At 48.7% G+C, this 24,318-nt stretch overlaps 1 protein-coding gene across 1 annotated transcript in view; it reads right to left on the bottom strand.

Annotated features, from left to right (window-relative positions):
- The window catches only part of LOC143426291 (uncharacterized), a 292,096-nt gene that overhangs the window by 65,244 nt on the left and 202,534 nt on the right, over nt 1-24,318 (bottom strand). Inside the window, exons 15-17 of the mRNA XM_076899644.1 lie at nt 19,216-19,503; nt 12,388-12,651; nt 12,072-12,125 (exon numbers count right to left, since the gene is read on the bottom strand). Coding sequence (XP_076755759.1) covers nt 12,072-12,125; nt 12,388-12,651; nt 19,216-19,503 — 606 coding nt within the window. The remainder of the gene's footprint in view (nt 1-12,071; nt 12,126-12,387; nt 12,652-19,215; nt 19,504-24,318) is intronic.

Here is a 24,318-nt window from a genome sequence, read left to right as displayed (position 1 = left end):
TCGGTTAATCGAGGACGATTTGCCGGGGGTAGCTCTCGAGTTTCAGACGCGGTGCTCGCCTTATTTTGATTATTTCAGAGCGGTTTGCGGTATCCATGAAATTAATTTAATCGAGTTACATCGGTCGTGGCTCGATCTTGGGTTGTGCAATTTTTAAAACCATGAAAATGATAGGGAATTCCGTTCGTCTTCTGTTACACTGTTCGTCAAAGGGTTCAAGAATTTCCAGCAGCTTTTAATATATTTAAAGTCTGTCAGACAGCGTGTCCTAAATTATCGATACTAAATTTATACGCTGACAAGAACACTGCTATTTCTCAATACAGTACGCTTCATCGGTTATCCGTTACAAAAAAAAAAACGCGAATCTGTTGTCGCTGCTCTGTTCCCGCGACACGGTTACCTCGCTGAAAGATTTATAGTCGAAGCTTTCGGAACTTCTCCGTTGCAGGCCAAACTTTTCAACGTCCATTTTGCACTTTTGAATATTTCAATCCTCTCTCGAGCTTCCCGACTTACCCTCTCTTGCGTACTGAATTTTTTACCCCCTCTCACCCCTCAGCGAGCATCCCCTTCCGCGTTAGAAGTTGAAATATTTTTACCCCCCGAAGCGATAGAAAAATGATTTCCCGTCCCACGTTGTTTACCCACCGCCCCGCTATCAGACCCACGTCCCGTTCTCGTCTCTCTTCTCCTTTTTCCAAATGTCCCGCGCGTTTCACAGGCGGCGTAGAAAAGGAGAGAAAGCGATAAACGCGCGGCGAGTTATCGAGCGCGCGCCACGCTCTGTGACAAACAATCAACCGCACGATTGTACCTTGTTAAACAATATTTCCACGCGGATAATTAACCGCACGACTTGTTCGATCGACACAAAGCATTCCCGTTCCCAGTCCTCGCTTTGCATTCAGCCGACGCGAACGCGTCTGCCGCTGAAAATGACGGCCGATTGTTTAAAACAGATGTTAAGCAGAACCTCGCTTCTCGGTTAGAAAAATTGAATCATACGTTAAACGATCTCGCGTGCGAATAACGTCGCCTTTCTCTGAAATGTTCATAACCCGGAAACCAATTAAAAAAAGAGGATACCGTGCATTGTGGATGTCGCGAAAAATATTTCTGGAGTGAATAAATTCTGAATGCGAGGAAGTGTGAAAGGTAGGTCGAAACTTTCGAAGCACTATTTTTGAGTTGCCCCTGAGGCGAAGTTCAGTCGTCCGCAATGGTTTATTTTAGTACAAAAGGGAAGAAACTATTCAAAGGGCTGTTTAAATAAAGACTATCTATACGTGATCGAATAGGAGATAAAGCTGGCAGACAAGAGTGAGTGATATTATTTTCCTACCAAAACTGGGTTTCTAAAACGGCGTTATTTACAAAACACCCTAATGGATTAACTTTTCCACGGACTGCATCTACATCCTCGCGAAAGTTTACTCGCAAACAACTATATCTTCGCTCGACCGTTTCATTCGTTATTTATCGATCTGTCTCCGTGACTTCCTCTTCGACAAAAAACAATTTATCCACCGTGCAGAAAAAATAGCGAGCCGGGTTGGTGGCAGAAAATACATAAAAAACGGGATCAAAGCTGCATCGAAAGTGGAGCGACGCGGTTCGATGGCGGAAAGATTTCCAGAGCGTTGTTTGTCGCGGATCGTTTTTCACCGAGTTTTCCCAGCGATTCGCGGCCGCGACGCGTTTTCACTTGGGAAATCAGCATAATGTCGATAAGTCGCGAGTCTGGCGACAATATGGCTGGCCCCGAAAACGTAAAGGGAATCGAATGATCGTCGAATCGGCTCGCGACGCGTCGTTGCGTCGAAGCTGCGCTTCGTCCCCGTCAGCGATAAAACATCACGGGCTGGAAACGAATTCTGAAGCGGAAGAAAACGAACCCGACTATTTTCGATTTTCCGGTTTCAATAAAATATGCACGTTAGGAACAGCTGCGATTTCCGGTTTTCTCACGTGTCCAACGCTAAAATATCACTGGACGCGGCTAAGCAGTTCGATATTTTCAATACTGCAAACGTAGACAGGCATTTCCGTTTCTCTAATGCTCGTAACCGACATAACTGAAACTTTACGTCTTCGATTATTTTCGATTCTGTCACGTTCTCGATATTCAATATTACCTACATCCTCGACTCTCGTGAATACTAAAATTAAAATATCCTAAAAAGAAAAAAAGAAATTGCTAAAAGCAACGAAACACGAGTCGAAGCCACAGTGAAACGAATTGAAGCGCAACCGCGAGACGCTTCTTTCCCCGAGGATGGTCGAAGAGGAGGCGTTCCTCGGTTCCCTCGTCGAGGCGGGCTCTCGTGACGGGAGATCGCGATCTCAGCGAAAACCTTAAAGCCTTATCGGGTTTCGGAAAATTGAGGTTGGCGTGCAGGCCGCGAGAACCGGCCACGAAGCCGCCGCGGCTGCCCGCTTTCTCTCCTCTCAGGAAATTAATCCACGCCGCGGACTCTTACAAATCTTTTCGAATACCCGTCGCGGCGGCGCGAGGCCCCCCCCGTTAATCCTGTTAAAACGGAATCGCCGTCACGCCCCTCCGTGCCATTACACGCTCCCAACGGTAACCACCGCCGTGTTCCAGTGAAATCGGCTACGAGCCACCGCGAAATTTTCCTCCCACGTTCGTTCTGCTAACTGCTCGACGATCTTTGCGGGCGAAGCTCGAGATCGACGAGATAGCAGATTTTATTTTAGAATTCACATTGCGTTTGAAATTCATATCCGAGCAGTTATAGCTGTCGCGGTTAGATCACTGTTTTCTGATAGCCACATCGAGCATTGATATCTCGAGGAAGCAATAAATATTGGACGATTGTACGAATCCTTAATACCCGTTCCGAGGGGCACTGAAAAAGTCTAATTGCTCCATTAATCTCTGTCTCGATCATTCCGCGAGGCGAGCACCTCCTCCGCTCATCGAACGCAATGAATCTGAACAGGAAGGGAGTATTAGAAAAACAACCAGCACGTTCCACGATAAGCTCTGTCACGAACTAAATCGTGCCAGCTTTATCGAGCCGTTCATCTTCTCGGGTGCAATTGAAAATCGAGCTTTCTCCGGACACGAACCGTCGTATCTGGCCACGTAACGAGGATGCGACCGCCTTCGAACGCCATCGAGCGACGAGACGCGAGGAGAGGGTGTGCTGGAAGAAGACGCAACAAGGGCGAGCGCGTATTCCGCGAAGAATCGACGCGCGAAACTAGGGGGTGCGAGGAACGGCGTTGAAAGCGTTCTCGTGTCGAGTATCGCGGTCCTTTCCCTTGTCGAGCGATGAAATCTCGACCTCCAAGGTTGCGAGCAGCGACGTAGATGGGGGAATAATGATATTCTCCGCACCTTGGGCTGCCAGCCGTTAATTAACCCCCGCGACGTGTTCCGCGGGGATTAACGGGGCGAGCAGCGCGGCTGAAACCTTCCCTCGTCAACCGGTGAAATGGATGGAACCTGTATTTTCGAGTGATCTCGACTGTTGACGATTGTCTACTGGCAGAATTTCATCGATTCGATGGGATAATAAGATTCTATTCGCACGATCGCGACCAGAAGATGCTCGTAACATCGAATAGAACGAATTGGTACGAAACTCCGTCGCGGTAGCTTAAATAAGACGTACACACTCGAGAATAGATGCGATCTCGAGAATGAGTAATTGGCCGCGCGCGGTGATTAATTGCCGCACCTGTCGCGCTAAGAAATCGCGAGCGAGGAACTTTGATTACTCGCTCCGCGACTTCTTCGACCGTCAAAGATCGGGAATCTAGTTAGAGCCCTCGGTTCGAGCCGTCTAGAGGAGCCTTCCAAGATCTCTGGACGCGAACCGATTAGTTAACGACCGTACGCAAGACGCGGAGTAATTAACGTTAATTCTCAGGTGCGAGCGTGTGCCCTCGAACTCGAGGAGGCTGTCGAGAGACGTCGAACGACGCTCTGCGAGCAGGATGAGAAAAAGTAGAATAGCTCCGCGCGATCGAAGGTAATTTCGTGATACTTTTTTTAGCACCTCTCAACCTTTCTTTTCAGCGCGACAAGAATTATTGCTCCGCAGTTTCAAGGATTTCTTTTCTTAATTCCTCGAGTGAATTATACCACGCAGATAAACGCGAGGAAAGAAATGTTCTTACTTCCTATTGAGAAAATGAAAAAGGCGATCATCGCTGCGAGCCTAATTGTGCCGTGTACCAGAAACAAACGATTAGCATGGTCACAGGGGTAAAATTGTGCAATTCACTTCCGTTCGAGCCACGTGAACCGATAACACGATAATTAAGCAGATAATCGGTGTGTACGTGTGAGCAGACGCGCGTGTACAAGTGTGTTGGAGGATGGTAATCAGGGTGGTCGTTTGATGGTTGAAAGGTTCGAGAGAGAAGTAGAGAGAGAGAGAGAGAGAGAGAGAGAGAGAGAGAGAGAGAGAGAGAGAGAGAGAGAGAGAGAGAGAAAGAGAGAGGGACTTGAAGAATACTTGAAGTCGTGACCGAAGCTGGCAAACAGCGATATAAAAGCGCACAAAACAATACGAGATTCAAGATTTAATATGTATAATATAGGTACGTATATGCGTGTATACGTACGTATAGAGAAATAGAGGGTGAGTTAAGAGAGAAGGAGCATGTGCGTGGGCGTGTGGTTTCAAGTGTCTCCTCGTTTTCGTACAACGTGTGTGAGTGAGTGGCGTGTGTGTTTCTTCTTTAGCGATCAAAGTGGCACGAGAGATCTTTTTCTTCGCTCGTCTACGCGTGGCTAGTTCGCTTCCTACGTTTTTCTCCGCCTCTCTCGTTCTCCAATCCAGCGTTCTCTCAATCGCTCTGTCGCTTCTTCTTTCTCTCTTTCCTCGCGATAATCAGCGATCTCTGACTAGGAAGAGAGGAGGTCCAAGGGATTTCAAGGCTTCCGAGTCTGCGATCGAAATTGTTTCGAAATTTCGCGCCGATTTTTCTCCGCAAATTTGTTCGCGTTGCCTCCCGACAATGAAGTATCAAAAAAACCTCGTTAACGTCCAAAAAATCGTCGTTCCCACAAAGTCAGACCGCGCGTTCGAGGTTGCGCGAATGAGGGGAGAAGTCGACTTTGAAACAATTCCTTTGGAGAATGTCCAGGAGAGCAGGGGTTCGAATTGAAAGAGAGAAAGAGAAGGGCGGCGGCGAAAGTGAGTGAGAAGAGATTGCGACGAGAATAAGGTGAGAGTCGAACGGCACGTGAGACTGGAACACGCCGGACAAAACGGTTGGTGAGATCGAAAGCAGCATTTCTCTATCCTAAGACACATACGTGAGTAATAAAAGAGGTAGAAGCATGGGCCGTTTCATTAATACCTTCGACTTCGCCTAGACAAAAGCGTGCGACTACTATTTACATATATAATAATGATATAACAATCAGATAGAGGTACGTACGTACATGTACAGGTGTGTATGCCTGTGTACGTGTCGTGTCTCCGTGTAATCGTGTGTTAATATACATATACGTATATATTCATTATGTATATATATATAGAGATACTTAAGAAACTTCGGAGGATGCAATGGTAATATAAATATGTACGGTATCATGCTGTTTGCGTTGGATTGTGACACGCTAAATACTCGAACGACTCCTTCGTTCTGTTCAGTTTCATTAAACCAACAATTTTTCCTCCGTTTGATACTGTTGACGTTCAGCTACATTTTATAATTAATACTTTCAAATGAACTTGGCGTTACTTCACGGTTCTTATCGCAATCCAACGCGTTGCAGGTGGATTAGTAAAGACTCGCGGCGCTGTCAGCGTGCCGCGATACGGCACACAGCGAGACTAATTAACAAAAGGTGTGTGTCTCTCCCGAGGGAAGTTCGAACGCGGGTCTGAGCTTCGAAAGACTCGCTGTCAGTCGTTGGGTTAGTTCTCACTACTGTGTTATCGCATCCTGCGTCTCTCAGCCTCGTCTCTGATCGCGATCTAACGCGAAAACTTGTCTCTCCGTGGGTGTACGTGCCGCTGTGTGTGGGTGTGCGTGTAAGTGTACGTTAACCGGCCTTGAAATGCCTTGGGAAACTCATTAGAGAAAGAGAGAGAGAGAGAAAGAGAAAGGACAAGAGTGGAGGTTTGGTTAGATTGTAGCATCGGAAAAAACGAGGTGTGACAAAGTTTCATCAAATCAAATGGGCAGCATCTCCCGAGGGTCTCCTCCGCGACCGGAAGTGGCGGCAGTCGGCTCACCGGGTGCACCGTGTGTCCGCTGCTGCGTCCATCTCGAAACGATCCACTGTTCCTCTCTTTTCTCTACGATCGATTATCTCGAGTTTACGTTCAATTTTTCATCGAGGTCTGTTGCCCTAACTTGGAATACTTTTCATCATTCAGATTATTCGGTTAACTGCAATAGTGTAACCGTGCGATTCGTATTAATAACTTTAGTTACCTCAGTTCAGAAAAATTTAATAATTACTGCTGTGTTCTGCCAAAAGAGCCAAAGGATTGTGGTTTCTGAAAATCTAATATCGACTTAGGATTTTCTAAGATTATCGTGATTTCTATTACACGTGTATTCCATACTAAAGCAAGAGAAGATCGTCTAGGTTACTCGAAATTCTTGTCGTCGAATGATTTCTTTCGAGATGCTTGCAACTACCATTGAACTGTACAAGTGACGACGATGGAGAGTATGGTCGAGAGGATTGATCAAGTGGATAGAATACTGGGGAAGGTGTCGCGTGTTTCCACGAGGAAGGATGCTAAGGCGGATCGTGGTTTCTTTTCGGATTTCCTTTTCTTTTTTTTTAGTAGGGTAATACCACAGTTCTTCAAAAGCAGCTGCGAACACAGTTACGCAAGGTGCACCGAGCTGCCTTATATAACCAATGGGAGCTAAATAATGATAAAATGCGGAATGCTAGCTAGTAAAAATGCAATAGCTCGTCTAACAACTACGAGAACTAACACCATTGATTATATTATGGTATGTATGTACGTGTCACTGGCACATACTCAGCGCTGGACAAGCGCGCCCACCGAGTGCCATTTTTCTATAAACCCAAAATCGTTCCTCTCTCGTGTCTCGTTCCACGTAACTATCGAAGAGAGGAATGAAAGAAGACGAACGCTCGAATGACTCGAAGAAATAAAACGAAAATAAAGGAATCGAATACGTGGGCGACTCGATCGGCGCGCTCCTCCGCGCCGGTCTCAAAGTATCTCTTCTCCAAAATGCTGCACTTCATTAGGGATGCCACATTCCATTTACATTGACGAAGCTTTCGAGAAAAGGTCTCTCTCACAGACTCTCGCGATCATATCACACACTCTCTGGTTCGCCTTAAACCTAAATAATTCCGTGACACCCGGGCGAGATCTCACCGCTACGGACGGTACTCCCGTCGAAACGAGCGAGGATCGTCCATCAACGAACGGTTCGCGAGGAAATGGAGTCCGTGTCGAAGGATTTCGTCCGGGTAGCACGGAGAATACGAGTAATCCGGCTCCGTGACGGGATCTTGGCGTCGCGTTAAGTAGAATTTCATCGATCGAATCGAGCTTCCTCTTGTTCTCCGTTTCACCTTTCCCTATTCCGTTAATTACGCGCGGATAGCGCGCCGCGAGGGATCCCGTCACGTTCTCGCGGTCGCTTAAATGCTAAAAAGCGATGGCAACGCGTCCCTGTATCGCGATCCTCGCGCGTATTTGCAATGCAAAAAGGTGCGTCGCTGCTGCCATTGTCGAGACTCGATCTGGTTGACGCCGTCCGCTTTCCCGCCGATTTATCGCGTTTCTCCATCGAGCGGCTCTATCCGTGCTTTCGACACGAGCCAACGAGTTTTCCGAGGGTCGAGTATCGTCGCCTGCGCGAGGCTGTCGTTTTCCAACCACCAGCTCCCTCTAATTTCCATTCTCACCGTGTAATTTTCACTTTTACAACTTCATTGGAACACTTAGGATAATTGTAATAATTGTTTTTTAATAGACCCCCCCGCGATGTTGCCCGACTTTAAATCTAGCTGCGCTCGATATCCTTGAAAATACAACAACAAGCCATGAGAATAGTAATTTAGTTTCTCCTTCGAGTAATAATTTCCTTTAGAATTTGAAAAAGAAACCGCTTTGGCGGGAGTTCCTCGAACGGAGTTGTATGCTGGTGATCAATTAGAATCGCGAGTGATAATAAAAACTGGAAGCTCCCAACCGGTTGTAACGCAGGAAGTACGCGAAATAGTCTCCCGAAATGGCGATAGCCTCGAGTTACGAAACGCTTGGAGCACTCGTCCACGAATTGGAGCGTGGTCGCTTATCGCGGCAGCGTTTTTTCGAGAACAGCGTGGAAGTTGGCACGACCGATCGGAGCCGATCGCGCGTCGCGTTCGCCGGGACCTGGACGAGGGGGAGTGCACGTTCGAGGGGCCGCGGGACGGTGGACGAGGCTGGATAACCGTCGTCAACGAGTTTAATTAATCCCCTTTCAGCGGCGCTGTAACTGGAACAGCTGTATTCCGTATGGAATTGGCTGTTGCAACGACGGATGTCACTCGTGCCACGCTTCCTGTCGGAATTTCGCCTAACGATCGAAATGGACCTCCACGGTCCGTGACCCAATAGGCGACCGTTCGTAATTGTCGTCGTCTTTCATTCGATTAGGGGCCCGCTAAGTGATTGTTGATTCGTTGCTCGTTCGACGGAACCGATTATTAGCTTCACGAAGATTTCTACGCTGATCGACCATTTCGAAATGGTACCTCTGATAATTCCGAAAGAGCGAGATTCCTTGGGTTATCTTTTGGTTTCAATTTTTTAAAGAAATAAATATCATCGTCTACAATAAACGCAGAAAGTATTTGAAAAACCTACTCGTCATTCGATGATCAAATCCTGTATCTTCTTCCACGAAACATGCTCGAAGCCGTTCTTAACCCAGTCTACCAACCGGAAGCCTCGAGTCGAGCGCGAAAACTTGGAGATCGGCCCCTGACTAGACCCGAGAGTTCGAATCGCGCGATCGTTCGCTACGAGGGTGGTAACACGAGGAAAATCACTTGAATATGCAAGCCCCGGAAGCTTCTATCCTGACAAGTTCCTCGACCAGCGTCCTCGAGCGCCCAGCCCGTCCTCGAGTGGTGGAAACTCGACCGAGAGACGTCGAACTGCGCAACGTGTCCCAGAAAATCGTTATTCGAGCGAGGCGCCGCTCGAAATAATGGATTTCTGATCTAATTAGACCGGCGGTGGGGCCCAGGCGGCTTCTTTACCATCCTCGACACCTTTCGCCTTCCGTTATTGTCCGCGCGAAACTTTCCGCGCGATTTCATAATTCCCGTGAACTTCGAGCAAGTTTTACGCCCGACGAAGGTCCGGCCAACTCCAATTAACCCTTTGGGTACCGTCGAGCCCAGTCAGTCGAACGCATATTGCCCGCGATATTTCTTCTTAAGGTCTCCACCCGCGTGGAACTCGGCTATCGATCGCGGACGTTGGATATTGCGAATATTTTGATTTACGCGTCGAACGAACCGACCATGGGTCCGCTTCTCTTGTAAAATGAATCGAAAGTGCTCGCCATACTAGGCGCAGTTATATCGTTTCAGCGGATTGATTTCCATCTGAGCGATTCCACGCCAACGAAGAATTCCAGGTGATGAAAATTCAAACGGCGAGCATAGTTGTTTTAGAAGTGCTCTGAAATTTTTCAATATGTTTTAGATGGAATCGATACACGCGGATGAACCAAAGATAAATTTCTATCATTATGATATTACAGAAGAACCTGGATTATCCAAACAACCGCGAAGAAAGCTACTAAATCTCTATTCGAGATATAATCTAATAGAAATAGAGGAATAATTCAACAGATGAACAGAATTCCGAACAAAAATGTTCGTGGCTCGAAGATCGTGACGAGAGCCATGCGAATCCATCTCGACGAGAGGATCGAGGGGCTCGATCATCTGGTGGACAATGGACGGGGAGAGCGTGACGTCGTCAGCAGCCGATGCTATTGGGTTAGTGGTACCGCGGGAGCTTGATGAAGTGCACTTGGGTGTACTTGACGCAAAGACGCTGAATATGCAAGCTCACCGGATGCCGGCTGTCGGCACGATGTATTACTGCGGATCTTATCCAGACCGCTGTCATCCATATTGAAACCTATTTGCATTTCAAACTCCCTGCCCCTTCCGCCCCTCTCTTCTTTTTTTCCTCCATTCGGACGCGACCATTTTCCCCTGCAATTAACGCTACACCTTCCTGTTAATTATTTTCACCGCGCGATTCCATTCGCGGGGGTGCGTTGCTCGCGATTGATCGATCCGAGCTTTCGAGTCAACCCCTTAAATACGAACGACTAAGCAGCGTAGCTCGTTTTCGAAATATATCGATTTAGAAACCATGGGATTGTCTCTTGATCTGTGGAGAAACGACAACTATTCGCGGTTCCTTAAGTTTGATTAAGAAGCTGCAAGTGAAATTGTTGAATATCGAGGAAGTGACGACTGCTGGAACTGGCTTTCGGAAAAGCGGCTGAATAATTGAGGATCTGCTCGAGGGTCGATTCGCAAGAGAATGTACACAGCGAATCCGAGGAAATGAAATCGATTGGTCTCTTGGAATTATTGAATAATAAACCAAATCGGAATAATTGAATTCCAGCGAAGTCACAATTATTAAATTCTACCGTTCAAGTAGCAACGCGAAACGAAGATCCGGCTGAAACCGATCCAATAGCCTTTCAACGATAAATTAAATGACGTAAAAGGATATCGATTCTACCATCCCGCGAATTCTGCATCGTATCTTGCACGGGAAATTACATATGAAAAATGCTGGTATAAATCAAAGGATTCCTAGAAGCATCTCGCGCGATGAAAGATAGACTCTCTTCGGTTCGAATATCGAACTCCTAACTGCCCCTCTGCGTCGCGGAGGGGGCCCACAAGAATCTCCCATCCAAAGAAACGTTTCCTGTCAGCTCTGACTAACGAGCGTCCGGCCTCGATTCCCTTCAAAGAAGAAAAAAAAAACCGATCTCAGCGCCTCCGTTTCCGCCAAGATTCCCCAGATATTTCACTCTGCTCGCTATCGCGATAGTCGAACGGTTTCCCCTTTCTGTCGCCCCGGCGAACCAAACCTGTAATCCGGCCAACGATGTCGAGGGGACGCGCGACAAGGCGGAAGCAGGACGAAATAAAGGAGGCGCGATAACTTCCAGGGGGTCGCAGAGATCGCACGAGCGTCGCTCGCGAGTTTCGACAACGGCAGCACGCTCGACAATGGCACCAGCAACATTCGTACGACACTTGGGAGCGATGGATACCGCCGCGAGGGTGCGCGAGACGTCCTCGCTGCCACCGCGCTGCAAAAGAAAACGGTGCACGCCGCGTGGACGCAGCGTCGTTACTTGGTTCTCACTTTCCTTCGACATCTCGCGGTCGCTCGACCAGCGATCGTTCTTCCTCGTCGTACGATGTAAACTTTCAGGGGTGTGTAACAACCCTCGTGACGCTGCGTCCGGCGCGGCGCACGGTTACGGTCCCTACGGCGTCCTCGTAGCTAGGTTGTCTTCGCGTCGAGTTTTCCGAGAAGTTTCGCTCCTCGGGTAAAAAAAGGTCGGGTCACGCGCGACCTCGCGATGATCGCGGGCTGTCAGGGGACGAGGTAGAAAGAGGAGGAGAAGGAACGAGGGCGAAGAGGGTGGCGAAGGCTGGAAAAGATTGCGAAAGTTACGCGCGGCTGGAGAGCGGGAAGTCGTTTGATCGATCGAGAAACTCGTGGATTGGGTTTTGTGTTCTCGAACGTTGTCGTCGAAAAGGAACGCGGAGGCTCCGTTTTTCGAGAGGGGAACTCGCCGCGACGTTGTATCGAGCGAGAGAGTCGTTGCGTAGGGGTTGGAGAGAAAGGGTGGGTTGGATTAACGTCGAGCGGAGGAAAGGAACGAGGGTCGGTGAGATTTCGAGCGCGAATCCATCCTGGCGACGAGGATTTCGGGCCGCGGGACGCGGCTGTGTGTGGCTTAAGTCTAACTGTATTCTCAGGGGTGGGTTGACAGGGGTGGCTCGCAGCCTAAGGGCGACGTGGGCTTACCTTGCTTCCCCTTTCGTTAAATATGATTTCCACGTCGAGGATCGGCCCGAATTGCTGGAAAACAGAAAGCAACGTTGTCTCGTGAACGGGTCACCATTTGCGTTTTAATAAAATGGGGGGTGAACACCGTGGAGAAGTTATCGTTACAACTGGAACATTGTCGTGCAACAGTTAAAATCTCGTAAGATTAATCGAGTTACGAATGCAATTTATCACTCAGAGTACGAACACACTACGATTATTAATAAAAATTCGCGAGTAATATATCTCGATGAAGCGAAACGAGGGGTTTAAAAATAAGAAGAAGGATACTCACCCCGAACATTGCCCTGAGATCAGGGTCACGGAAGCGGAAAGGTATATTGCTGACGTGAAGGCGTTTAGGCTGACCCTTGAGGTCGCTGCCTTGTGTCGCGGTCGCAGGTGTGGTCGCACCTGAAGTGACAGGTACCAGGGTGCTGCCCTCGACTGCGCTCTCAGGGTTGGTCTCGTTGCCGGCGGACGTCGGTGCCGGTTGCTGCCCGCCGCCGCCTGCAGCTGCGGCTGCCGCTGCCGCCACTGCTGCCTGAAACACCTCCGACTGTCGTCAGAGATCCAACGATCCTGTTAATCATCCTCTGCTTCGTGGCCACCTCGTCAATTCTCGAGATGGGTCAGAATAGAACGATCGAAACAGAAAGAGAATCCGTCACCTTGGCGAAAGGCTGAAAGTCTAGCAATTTTTTTTAGCATCGATCAATGCGCTAACGAGCTATTAAATATTTTTAGAACGTTCAAGCATATCTTGCGTAGCCATCGTGTTCGATGTTAAATTGCAAAATTACGTGTGCGGTCGTACACTGGCGACGTAACGAACGCGAGTACTTTTCCGTTTCCCTTCCCGCTGGATTAATCTCTGAATCTCTCGCCGGGTGGCAAACTCCTCCCCTGCAATTGAATTTTTGCCCAGCTGTGTCGAACGATACTCGCGAAAAAACATTCGACGCGAATGTCAAAGACGCGATCGTTAGAATTCCGGTCCCGAGAACGGGTACAGGAAGTGGAGTAGTCGCGAGTAGAGGCGGTAAGTGGTCAGCCGCGCGCGGCCTGACCTTATCTCGCTCGTACCACTAACGAGGCTAAGTGAACGTACGTCGCGTATAGTCGGACGCAGCAGCTGCTGCGTGGAATTCCTGGCCACGCTACTGAATACCGGTTCTACCTTCGACTTTATCACGCCTGTCGGTGCTTAGGCCACCGCCGGAACTGCCCTGCTACTGGAACTAAAGCAATTTCAACCCGCGGCACCGGCTATTAATAAACACTTACGCTGCTCGAACGACATATTTTGACCCGCCCGTGGTCCGACAAGTTTAGCGAAGTACGATTAATTTCCAGCTGAACTTGGACCGGCGGCAGGAACGTTTTAATCGCAATGAAATTCTGAACGCTATTTATCAATTATTCGGTACCGTTTTAACTTTGAACCGAGAGCCATTCGTCGAGCAGTCGGAACAGAGCGCGTTCAACTTCTAATTGGGTCTTCGTTGATGCTGCGTCTTAATCGGAGTTTAATTCTCGTTGTAACGAATCGAAATAGAATTTGCTTTAGCGTGTAAGAAGGGATGGCCCCACAGTTGCCAAAGTCGAGCGGATGCGACTAATCTCTAATTGCATCCTCGTCAATTTTGTACGTTCCTCGAAATTCCGTTTTCATCGCGACAAATTAAAATCTCCTCGTTTTTCGGCGATTAATCTCGAGCGCGAATAGCGAGTCGAACGTCGAGAGGAGGGCTCGACGAGACGACTCATCAGAATCGTAATTAATTCCCCCGACGAATAACGCTCGGTAGACGCGATGAAATTTAGATAGGCTCGAGAGCCTAGAGGCTCTGGATACGGCTCGCTTTTCTCTCTCGCTCCGTGGGAGACTTAGGAATTATTCATCGAGCATTCGAGCTGCCCACAGCCGACCGATACCAGTTGAGATTAGGGGTCGCAGAGACCACGATACTCCTCCAGACGCATTCTGCGACGCGGAAAGCTTGTTTCGCGGAGGATTAAAACTTTCTCCGCTTCTGCCCTCGGGCTACGAGGGCTACAGAATTTTTTTTGGACCAAGAACTCAAGTCTGACGACCGTTCTTTCAAGGTACCCCTCCAGGGTGCCCTTGACAATAATTCTTTTCTTCTGGAGTTTTTTTTTTGTAACGCGCAATGGCGTGATTAAAACTTTTGCCAAGCTTTTTCAGAACTACGAATTGTTTCGCGGGTTCTTCTTTCTGGAGACTATCGTGGTGGTGGTTTTATTGAGATCTCTTTATTGTACTTAGAACGGTGGAGGTTAAAAATAAACATTTTCGGAATTAACAAGGGCTTCTCTCAGACTGTAACGACAGAAGCAATTGTCTAACGCGAGCAAGTGTAATGGTTACACAAGCGAAATGTAATTATTTCCACGGGGAGGAAAGGAAGATTTGTGAACAAACGAAAGTACCGAACGGCAGAGGCGTAATTAAAAAGAATTGCGAGGACAGAATGACAAAAGGGTATGGCGGAGGCGGAGAAGGAAGGGTTGCGCGCGAAATCCTCCGCAATTTCGACACTTTTCTACCCTCGTTGGTTGTCGAAGTAGCTCGCGAGAACCAGGCCGATCGCGGCTCGTTTAATCGGGCGAAATTGCGCCATCCCGGCTTTTATTATTGTTTCCGCGTTCCAGTGGCCACTGGACAATTTTACGAGCGTCGGACATTGCTTCCAATCAGGCGAAATTATTCCGATTCGTCGAGTGATACTCGAACAGTGTCGCTGATCGGTGGACACCATCTGTGTCCCACTACAAATTTATTGTTTCCTGCGAATATTTCATCGAACATTTTCGAAATGTTTCATCCTTTTTTGCGACACTTGGCTTTCATCCTCTCGATGGGATTCCAAGTAGACTTACTTGGATTTCCTGTGTCAGAAGATAAGCTCTAGAATCTCAAGAGATTTGGAACTACAAATTTCTGATTTATTCTGACCAAATATCTGTAGATTTTCCGTGGAAATTCCACGGTTGGATCGAGTGAGTAATAGAGATTTCTCTCTTTCCTGGCAGGAATTTATGGTCCCCCTAAATTCTTGGTCGTTTGTTTCTTCTTCAATTTCCTTAAAGGGCTACGTAAAAAGACGTCCTTTTAAAACGATCTTGGAGACCACGGGATAAAAACGAACGTCATCCGTCTTCCCAGCTTCGTATTAAATTCGCGAATTTGCGATGGGAAGATTTGTTGAATATTTTGCGTTCATCAATCTCTCGTTTCGTCTAAAATCATTTCTCTATTCATAGTCGGAGATATGAAACTGTAAGATACTCTTTCGTTTCGTATTCTCCCGTTTTTGGATCTGATGTAATTATCGCACGTTAAACATAGACAGTCTCTCTATAGAACTGGTTTAATTAAAAAGTTCTAGAACGCGGACTAACGAAGTCCATTGTCGTCACTGAACCCGAGATTGCCAAACTCCACCGCCCTTTTCACCCCAGACCTTTCAATCTTCTCAGAAAATACCCTTTGCGACAAAATAATATCATAATTCAGCATGCAACATCGATCCGTTAACGTTCCAAACTTCCACGAACGGACGACTAAAAAATTTTAATCAGAACCCATTCAACCCCTACAGAACTCGCACCCCAAACTACTATCTCGAGTCATCGCAGCATTGCGAACGCTCGTCGAAAGGTTTACCTCCGCGAATCCAGTTATACGAACATTACTTGTCCCTCAAAGGGTTCGAACAAATGGAGTTCAACGCACCGTATCCACCCCATCCACCGTCCCTTTAAAAAACCGTCTTCCCTCGGAACCGCCAGGCTGAAAACAGTTTCCAGGCGCTGCAGCGAACTTTCGCTGGAGCGTCAGATTTCCGTGGGAGTCGCGCACCCTGGAGCGAGGCGGGGTTGGTGGTGGGCGACGAGTTCCGCGGAAAATCCGCGAAGCACTCGAACTCCTCTCGAGACAGGACTCGGTGTATCGGCTAACGAGGGTCCACGAAGAAGCGCGAATGGGAGAATTTTACGAGACGATCGTTTCAGGTCTGGCTCGCCAACTTTTCATCCCCCTGACGGGTCGAGGCGCGTCGATGGAACCGGATTGTCCGCGAGGCTCCCCCGTCGTCAAAGAACGCGACGTCCACGCGGCCATTCAGCCTGTTCGGTGAAAGGGAACTTTTAATTTGCTCCGTCGTGCCACGCGACCGATTCAATAGGCACCGTTCGACTTTCGACTGCGCCATTGTGCCGCGAAACTCCCCGATACTTGCCTCCGCGTCTCCACGTCAGTTCACCCTGGCTCGTGCGCCCTCGCGATAATGGTTTTCGAAACGATCTCGAGGTTGCCTCGAGAAGATAGCTCGTCTGCTCGATGAGCTCGAAATTTGGCTATCGATGATAGGGGTGAGTTTGCGTAATGGGTTCCCTGGAGATCAAAAATGGGATACTGAAGTTTTATTAAGATTCTCAGAGACAAATCTCGCAATTCCCAAGCGTTCTCTCTGAATTCTACATGAAATATTTTGCGAGCTGCTCCACTCTCGTATCCAGCGCATGTATTTCCTAGGAGAGTAAAGCAGCGTCTACCCGCTTGACGGTAGACTTCCGGCGAATCTGAGCGTTCAAAAGCGACTCTCCGAGCCACTTAATCCCCGAGCCAGCACCCGAAGGTACCAGAGTAAATTTTCAAAAGCCAAACAAGATCCAAAGTACACGTTCAACGTCCCAAACTAGATTCCTAGGGGTTCCCCTGTGCGTACAATTAATTGTTGGTCCTTTAAAGCTCTTCTAATATCAAAGCAGATCACCGAATCTCCATTGGGTCTTCGATAGCGTTAACTGGTCTAGACCAGTTGTCAGGGTTCCCAAGTTCCTCAAACCCCAGTTTCGAAGACGCGAACGTCTCTTTCGTTAGCCCAATAATAAATAATTTCCAACCAGAGTAACGAGATCTAACATTCTCTCGCGTGTCTATACGATAGACTAACGAATCACGCGCACATACAAAAAAAAAAAAGATAACTCGTGCCAGACAGAAAGCACAGCGCAAACGAGTTTCATCCTCGCCTCTGTGCGATTCAACAAAAATTTGTCCAATTTCCACGAGTATTATTCAAGGAAAGGGAGGAGAATTCGCGTGGACGGGGAGCAGCGGGAACGAACCGGGAGCTTTACGAGCCGGTGACTAACCAGGACCGGATAATTGACCAGACGAGCCGGGGACAAAGCGACCGCGTCGTCTGGAACCGCGACATTGTTCGAAGCTCTTCACGCTCGGCTCAACCGTGTCCGAAATGTCCCGCGTGTTCTCCGCGTGGCTTGGGTTAATTAGACACGATCGTCCGACAAACCGTCGCCCGGAATCGTACGCTCTGGATCTCCTCTGAATCGCGATAACTCGCGGTTGGTTTCGTTCGCCAGCGTCAACTTCCGCCGTTGCCTGTCCGTTCTCGACGGCTCGCGCGCGGGTGGGGTTGGTTAGGTTCGTTTGATCGCCGCTACTTCGGGGCTGAGGGATGCGGATGAAGCTGCAGAATTTAATTGGCAATCGATATGAAGCAGACGCTGCGTACGTAAGAGGAATTCGAAGCTACGGAAAAATTGAGTGCCACAGTTCTGAGAACCAGACATACAGCCTGTTTGAGAGCTGTACCGATTGCAGCTTTTCATTCCGGTTTGGAAGTTCGATATCGACGATCGTCGCGACGAAGAACTTATTCCACGCTCGCGCAACGAGTTCCAATGAAACGAATATATTTATTTATAATTTCGAGGCTGGAACCACGGTAAATTCTGTTTGGCGTTACGCGATAAACCGCTGAAACAACTTTCAGAGGGCAGTCCTCTAATTCGGTAAAGGTTAACTGACCGTTTAATTCGAGACACTGGCACGCTGTTTGACTCGACGCAATTACATTCCGCGTATCAATGCTTGTATCTGCGATCAGCGATGGCAATTTAACGAAAGCGACATTCCGCTAAACTGTTTATCGTTTCGATCGAGAAACACCCTGAGCGTGGACACTTCGCCAGACGATACTTCGCCCGCTTTAATCGCGTGTCGCCACCCCCCAACTCCTCATCGCTCCTGAACCCGGTTCGAAATTCAGCCGACAAGGAGATTTCGAGGAGCAGGAAGGGACATCGACGAGTACCGCGCGGTTCCACGGTGGCCCTTAATTAAAAGCAGTCGTCGAGCGCGTCGGCTAACGCGGTGGCAGGGAATTACCAGGGCCAAGGGTGCCGTGCCTCCCGAACCGTCCGGAATCCAGCCAGCCGTCTACTAAATCGAATTAACCGACGGAATTACTTTAATTACCGTGGCTAATTAGGTCGCTTTATGAGTCGCGCTAATTACCGCGCGGATACGCGCTCGCGCTTGGTCCGACGCGACGAGTTATCGCGCGCTTCAGCGAGTTTCCACTGTTTCATCGTTCGAGAACGAGACGAGAAGGTACGTTTGATACGATGACGAGTCGAGGGAGAGGAACGTGGCGCTATCAGAATCTGTTTCAGTATTTATCGACGAAACGCGTGTACGTTTAGAGGCAGCAACATTGGGAAGGTTTATATAGAGAATGAATCTAGTTTGGAAACGAGTCGCAAATTGGAAAGGATAAAAGATGGGGACGCGTGGCTGCGAGTTGACGAGCGCGGTGGGCTGACGATTCGAGTGACCAATAGAAGCGGCGTGACCTCGGTTTTACGGGTCGCGTTCCGCCGCTGCATCCGCCGGAAGCGGGCTGTCCCCCTGCTGCTTGTGAAGTGTGGCGAGAATCGCAACGAGCGGCACGTGAAGCGGTTCCGACGCTTTTTACGCAGGACATTATGTCACGCTATGATGAGATTGTTTTACGTTCGGTTTTAATGAGGATGGAAGACACGAGAATCGTTCCAACGCACACAGTGCACTAGTTGTAGACTTGTCAAACGAATTCTCTTTCGTTTTCTTGTTAAAATTTCTCATCGATCGATCTCAATTGAAATTGTTCGCTGTTAAAGTGGTAGAGATTCGTTTAGATCGTTCGAGTTGCTGGAAAAATCTCGATTGAATCCAGATTCGTAGCTGGAATTATTCAAGCAACTCGAGCGATCCTTGCGAGGATTTAAGAAGAGGGTGGTTACTCACGATCGCCTGTTGATCGACGCCATTTGGAGGCGGTGGCGGACTGAAACTGGTCGCGGTCGGGGCACCAGGGGCGGTTGGATGTGGGGCACCAGCAGGCGGTGGTACCTGGGGCCCACTGGGTGGCGGCTGCTGCGGCTGACCGCTGTTGTCTTCTTTAACCGGAACCGGGGGCGGTGGTTTCACCTCGCCAGCCGCGCCGGCTGCCCCGACGACGCCCGCTACGCCGTTCACCGGCGGGGGGAAGACACCCCCACCGTAGGGCGCAGCCATGCCTGTCTGCACCATGTGCTGTAAACCAAACAAAACGATATTAGTCATTTCGATTATTCTATAGTTTTGAAAAGGATTAAGAAGTATATTTTTTTACTATCCAAGCGTCTAGATGCGAGAATAATTAACACTCGAGTGATAAATTAGCAGAGTACGCAAGCACCGAGTTATTTCGACCCGCGAGCGCCAAGAACTCTGAAAAAGCGTAGCAGCTTGCCCAGCCATCCGCATACTAAGCCACCGGCAACGCTCGAGTAACATATTGGTACACGTCTTTAGAAATTACTACTAATGAGGATTCTTCGTATGCTAGGTGTTCGTTCCACAGCTGGTATAAATAGCGCGATATTTTGGCAGGATCCCAGCGGAGCGTCGCGGTGAACCGCGATCGCTTAGGTAATACCATCCAGCGCACAAAGGGCGCCTCCCATCGAGGGGCAAGGCAGAGTGCTCCTTTGCGCGCTCAACCAACATCGTGGCAAGCATTCCGCGAGGCTCGAGCGGGCGTTGCGGGATCGTTTGAAACGCGTCTTTACGCGAGACTCGCGGAGGAACGCGAACACCCGCACCATCCCTCGCGAGCAGCCGGTCGTCGTTTACAGTTTTGCATTTTAAATGTGACGTGGCGCGAACGAGGCTATGATTTGTGCGCCACGTATGAATTTTCAACGTCCCCGCGAGGATAAATAGAGGCTCGATAGCGGCCATTAAAAGCGGAGACACCGCGACCGAGCGGCAAATCATTTCGCGTGTCGCACGCGTTCCGATTACCGACATGCTATTACGACGACCCCTCCTCCTCCTCCTCCTCCTTACGACCCTCTATTTCCATTTCTTCTGGGCCTCGGTTCAATGGAAACCTCGCGGGACGTACCAAGGAAACGATCGCTACTTGTTGTTCTCTCGTTTGGTTTCATTAAGAGCGAAATTATACGGTGCAGTTCGAACGAACGACACGGCTCGCTCCGCGAAATTGAGAGCAAGGTGAACGATGCAATTTGCGATTCGGTTAATGCGATCTACTAAATCGTTCGTTTTACTCTCAATTTGCTCCCGGTGAAATGAAAGAAGTAGAAGTGGATTTGAAATTTTTATCGTGGACGATCGCATGCAGACGCTTAATTACTTTTCAATAATATAGAGATTATAACAATGGATTCATTTCATGGTCCTAACGCCAGAAGTTGTCACGATTCGATCCAAAATCTTTCACTCATCATTAACTTAAAATCCATCGAAGAAGAACGACGAAAATCCCCAATGGATCCAGCCACCACCTCCGCCCAGTTTCTGGTCCCTCGTTCAAATCCCACCATGCGAATCCTCCCTCTACGAGCACCCTCTTTTCGGCTCGCGAGCAATTATACAATCCTGTCGCATTTGCATGCGATCGTCGTCTCGTCGAGGAACAACGTCCCCGAGCGAGGGGAGCAGTTTTGCGAAATGTGGACCTGTGTCCATAGTTGCAACCCCCGCGAGCGACGCGCAGCCGATTTCTACGAGCGGACGCTATGGAAACGAGCGTCGCGAGTATAACTCTCGAGAGATTGTTCATGGACGTCTGCACCAGGGTCCTCGTCTTTCGAGGTTATTACCAAACTGTTTCGCTATCGTCGTTTGTTAGCAACCCTCCGAATGCTTTTCACAGTGATGCGTATTGGGGCGTTCACGTCTCTGGTGAAACGCTCGTTTTATTTAAGAACAGATGTTCGAGATTGGTTTTAACGAGGTTTCGTGAGAGTTTCCACGGAACGATTGAGGGCTGATGATATTTCACAACTTCGACAAATCGAAAATAACCCCACAGAACCACCAGAAAGAATATTCCATGAAAGCCGTGAGCAACTTTTTCATTCACCCTCGATCTTATTAATATCAAAGGGATCTCGCGAGTTGACGAAGTCGGATAAATTAAGGGGATCCCAAGAACCCGACGAAAAGTAGGTACTTAATAATCGCCCGGACGCCATGCGGTTCGCAAAGTTCCCGCGAACTCCGTCTCGCAGCTGCGCGAACCAATTAAATCTAGCCCACCCTCGGGTGGGGTGCGCGCTTCTCTTCCGTGAAATTTCTCCTCGAACTTCGCCAGTCGATTTACTTCTTCTGGCATCGATAAACAGCCCGTCGATACGCACATTTTACTACAAGTACTCGTAAGAGTAGTCTATGTCAAAGTCGAGGAATTGGGTTGAAGGGTTGAAAAATGGTAAGCTGAGGGACTCGTAGAATACCTGCGATTATCGTAACGCGACACTTTCGCAGAGTTCAATGAATGAGCAAATCGAATGGAGATCGTAGATCAAGAGAACTGTCAATCATCTCAGCCACTTTTCTGTCGCGGCAGCTGACACGTGGACGGTAAAAAGCATCGCCTCGCCTCGTCGAGCGCTAACGAACCTAACCAAGAAAGCAGGAGCCGAAAAGAGGGACACTTGGGAAAAGGAAAGCGAACAATAAGGGAAAAGGAAGCTCCCAGAGCGAGGCAGTAAGACGCGAGGAGAATGGTGGCTCGAGATGAATCTGCCGTATGAAAAGAGCGAGGCGAGCCGCTCGAGAGGATCGAGTAACCTCGGAGAATCAGCGTAATTCTTCCCTCCTATCTTACCCCGGCGAAAGGACTCGGTTAATGAACAAAGAAGACGCGGCGAAACGGACGAGCCTTCGACCTAATTTCACTTACGGCTCTCCTCTCGCCGTATAGTATATTATTGAGTTAGATCAGTTCTTATTAGCCTCCCTATTGTTAGCATAATGGAGTCTCCCGGGGATCTCACGCGAGCCCAGGCCCAATACTCGTAACGGCGGCCATGCTCGATTTTCATAAGCGACCGTCCTTGAATTTAATTACAGCATCTGCAGCGACGATAAAGGAGGAACTTTTTTATCGGGAGCATCGTCTCTGCAACGGCCACTAACGACCACTTTTTTTTATCGCCCCTTCGCTCCGCGTAACCGAGCCAGAGGAGCACACCGGAAGTGGAGCGATTTTTTATACCGCAGAAGAAGATTCATCGAACGTGTTATCAAGCGAGGCGCGACTCGCTTACTCTTGTTATCATTTTTTTTGTCTCTCCTTCCTTTTCTTTTCAAGAGGCACAGCGTGTGGCCAGTCTCGTTTCTTGGCTTGGAATTCTTGGCTTATGAAGAAAAATCAGTGTTGTTCTCAGCACAAGCCTCTTTACTGTTCTCTCCGTTGTCCGTTTTTTTGCGCGGGGGTCGCGGATCGAAACTAGCCACGGCGTACAAGGGACCATTCAGAGCGCGCCTTCCCCTTTGGGGGGCAGCAGACCGTGGCGTTGGATCGCTGGGTCTTACGATTATTGCCCGTGAAATGGAAAGAGCGCGGTGGGAACCGGGGTGATTGGGGTTCAGGGATCGACACTGCGATCGCGATTTCTGGACGGTGTAATTAGGTACGAAGTCGGGGCGGGCAGTGAAAGTTTCTCGCGTGGAAACGTCGAGTTGGTGAGAACGGGTGATTCGAACTTTTCGAAGCTCGCCAGAGTGGCATCGTTGTTTTGGGGATCGCTGGGATACGCGCGCAGGACTCCAGGGTCGCGAGATTCCGCAGTTGTGGAATACTTGAATTTTGGAATTCTGAATGTGTGGATTTTTCGAAGTTCCAAAGCATCAGGTTAGAGGAGTTTCCATTTTCTGTAGTTTCAGGTTCCCAGAGTTGAAGACTTGGATTTGAAGATTACAGAGAGTGCTTAGATCTCAGAATTTAGTTCTCAAGTTTTCTAACTTAACAGAATCCTGACTTTCTATGTTATCAAATCCCATAATATCCAACGTTCTACATTACCAGAGTGCTAGAATAGCAAACAATCAAGTTGTAGAACCTTAACGCCCCGCTTTTCCGTACCTCGCATGACTCTCAAAAAGAGCAATTGATTTTTCTTGGTGCATTCGGGGATGCATTATCGGCCGGGGAACGGATAAAGCAGGAAAGCCATTGACCGATCGAGTGCAACGGGCCTGGCAGTAGAGGCGACCGACGCAGATGGGACTGCCTCGCGTTAAGGCGACTCGCAGTTCACGCATCGCCATGGAAAACGAGAAAAAACACACATGGCCACGGTATTGACGTACCGTTCACTCTGTAATTACGTAACAAGGCCCACGATACCGGAAACCAATGACGTAACGTCTACCAACACTACACGATCCTTCCGTGCCAGAGCAAAAGCTCCAAAGAAAGGTCGTTTCTACAACGCGATCATCTTCTGCAGAAATTCTACCCTAGATCACTCCACCATAGTATTCTTCCTTTACTAACAAGCAAGAACGATAGAAATAGTTAGCAAACGTTGCGACTTTCACAGAGTTTCGTCGCTCGAAAGACTAAACGTGGCAGCATCCAACGTCTCCCCAACACCCATCGCCGCAATAATGCCCAAACTGTTAATCGTCAACTCCCTCGAAACTGCAAATATTCTAGTTTTGGTTATCGCCTCGTGTCCTGTCTATCTCGACGTTTGAAACACAACCTGGCCTTTAGCATTCCCTTCGCGAGGCTCGTCCACGGGATAATGAAACCGTTCCGCATCCGCAGCCACTGCTCGCCGGACACTTACGCGAATCGAATAACAGCCCGTTGCTGGACGACCGCCACGGAAAACAATCGGCCATTGTCGTACCACCCGAACGAATTCAACGAATATTCGAAAACAGAATCGTTCCTGTCCTCTGAAGCCGCCTGGGAAATCTGACCACAACCGTACAACGCCGTGCTCTGTCGAACGAGGACGAAAAAGGCCCACTATCGTGGAAATTCGTAAAGTGTCTGAAATCTTCCAATAGCAACGGAACGTTAAAAGAGTTATAAAAGAC

Source organism: Xylocopa sonorina, chromosome 8 (assembly GCF_050948175.1).
Source record: "Xylocopa sonorina isolate GNS202 chromosome 8, iyXylSono1_principal, whole genome shotgun sequence".
Lineage (NCBI taxonomy): Eukaryota > Metazoa > Arthropoda > Insecta > Hymenoptera > Apidae > Xylocopa > Xylocopa sonorina.
Note: the sequence above shows the minus strand (reverse complement) of the source record. Positions and strands in the feature narration are given on the sequence as shown.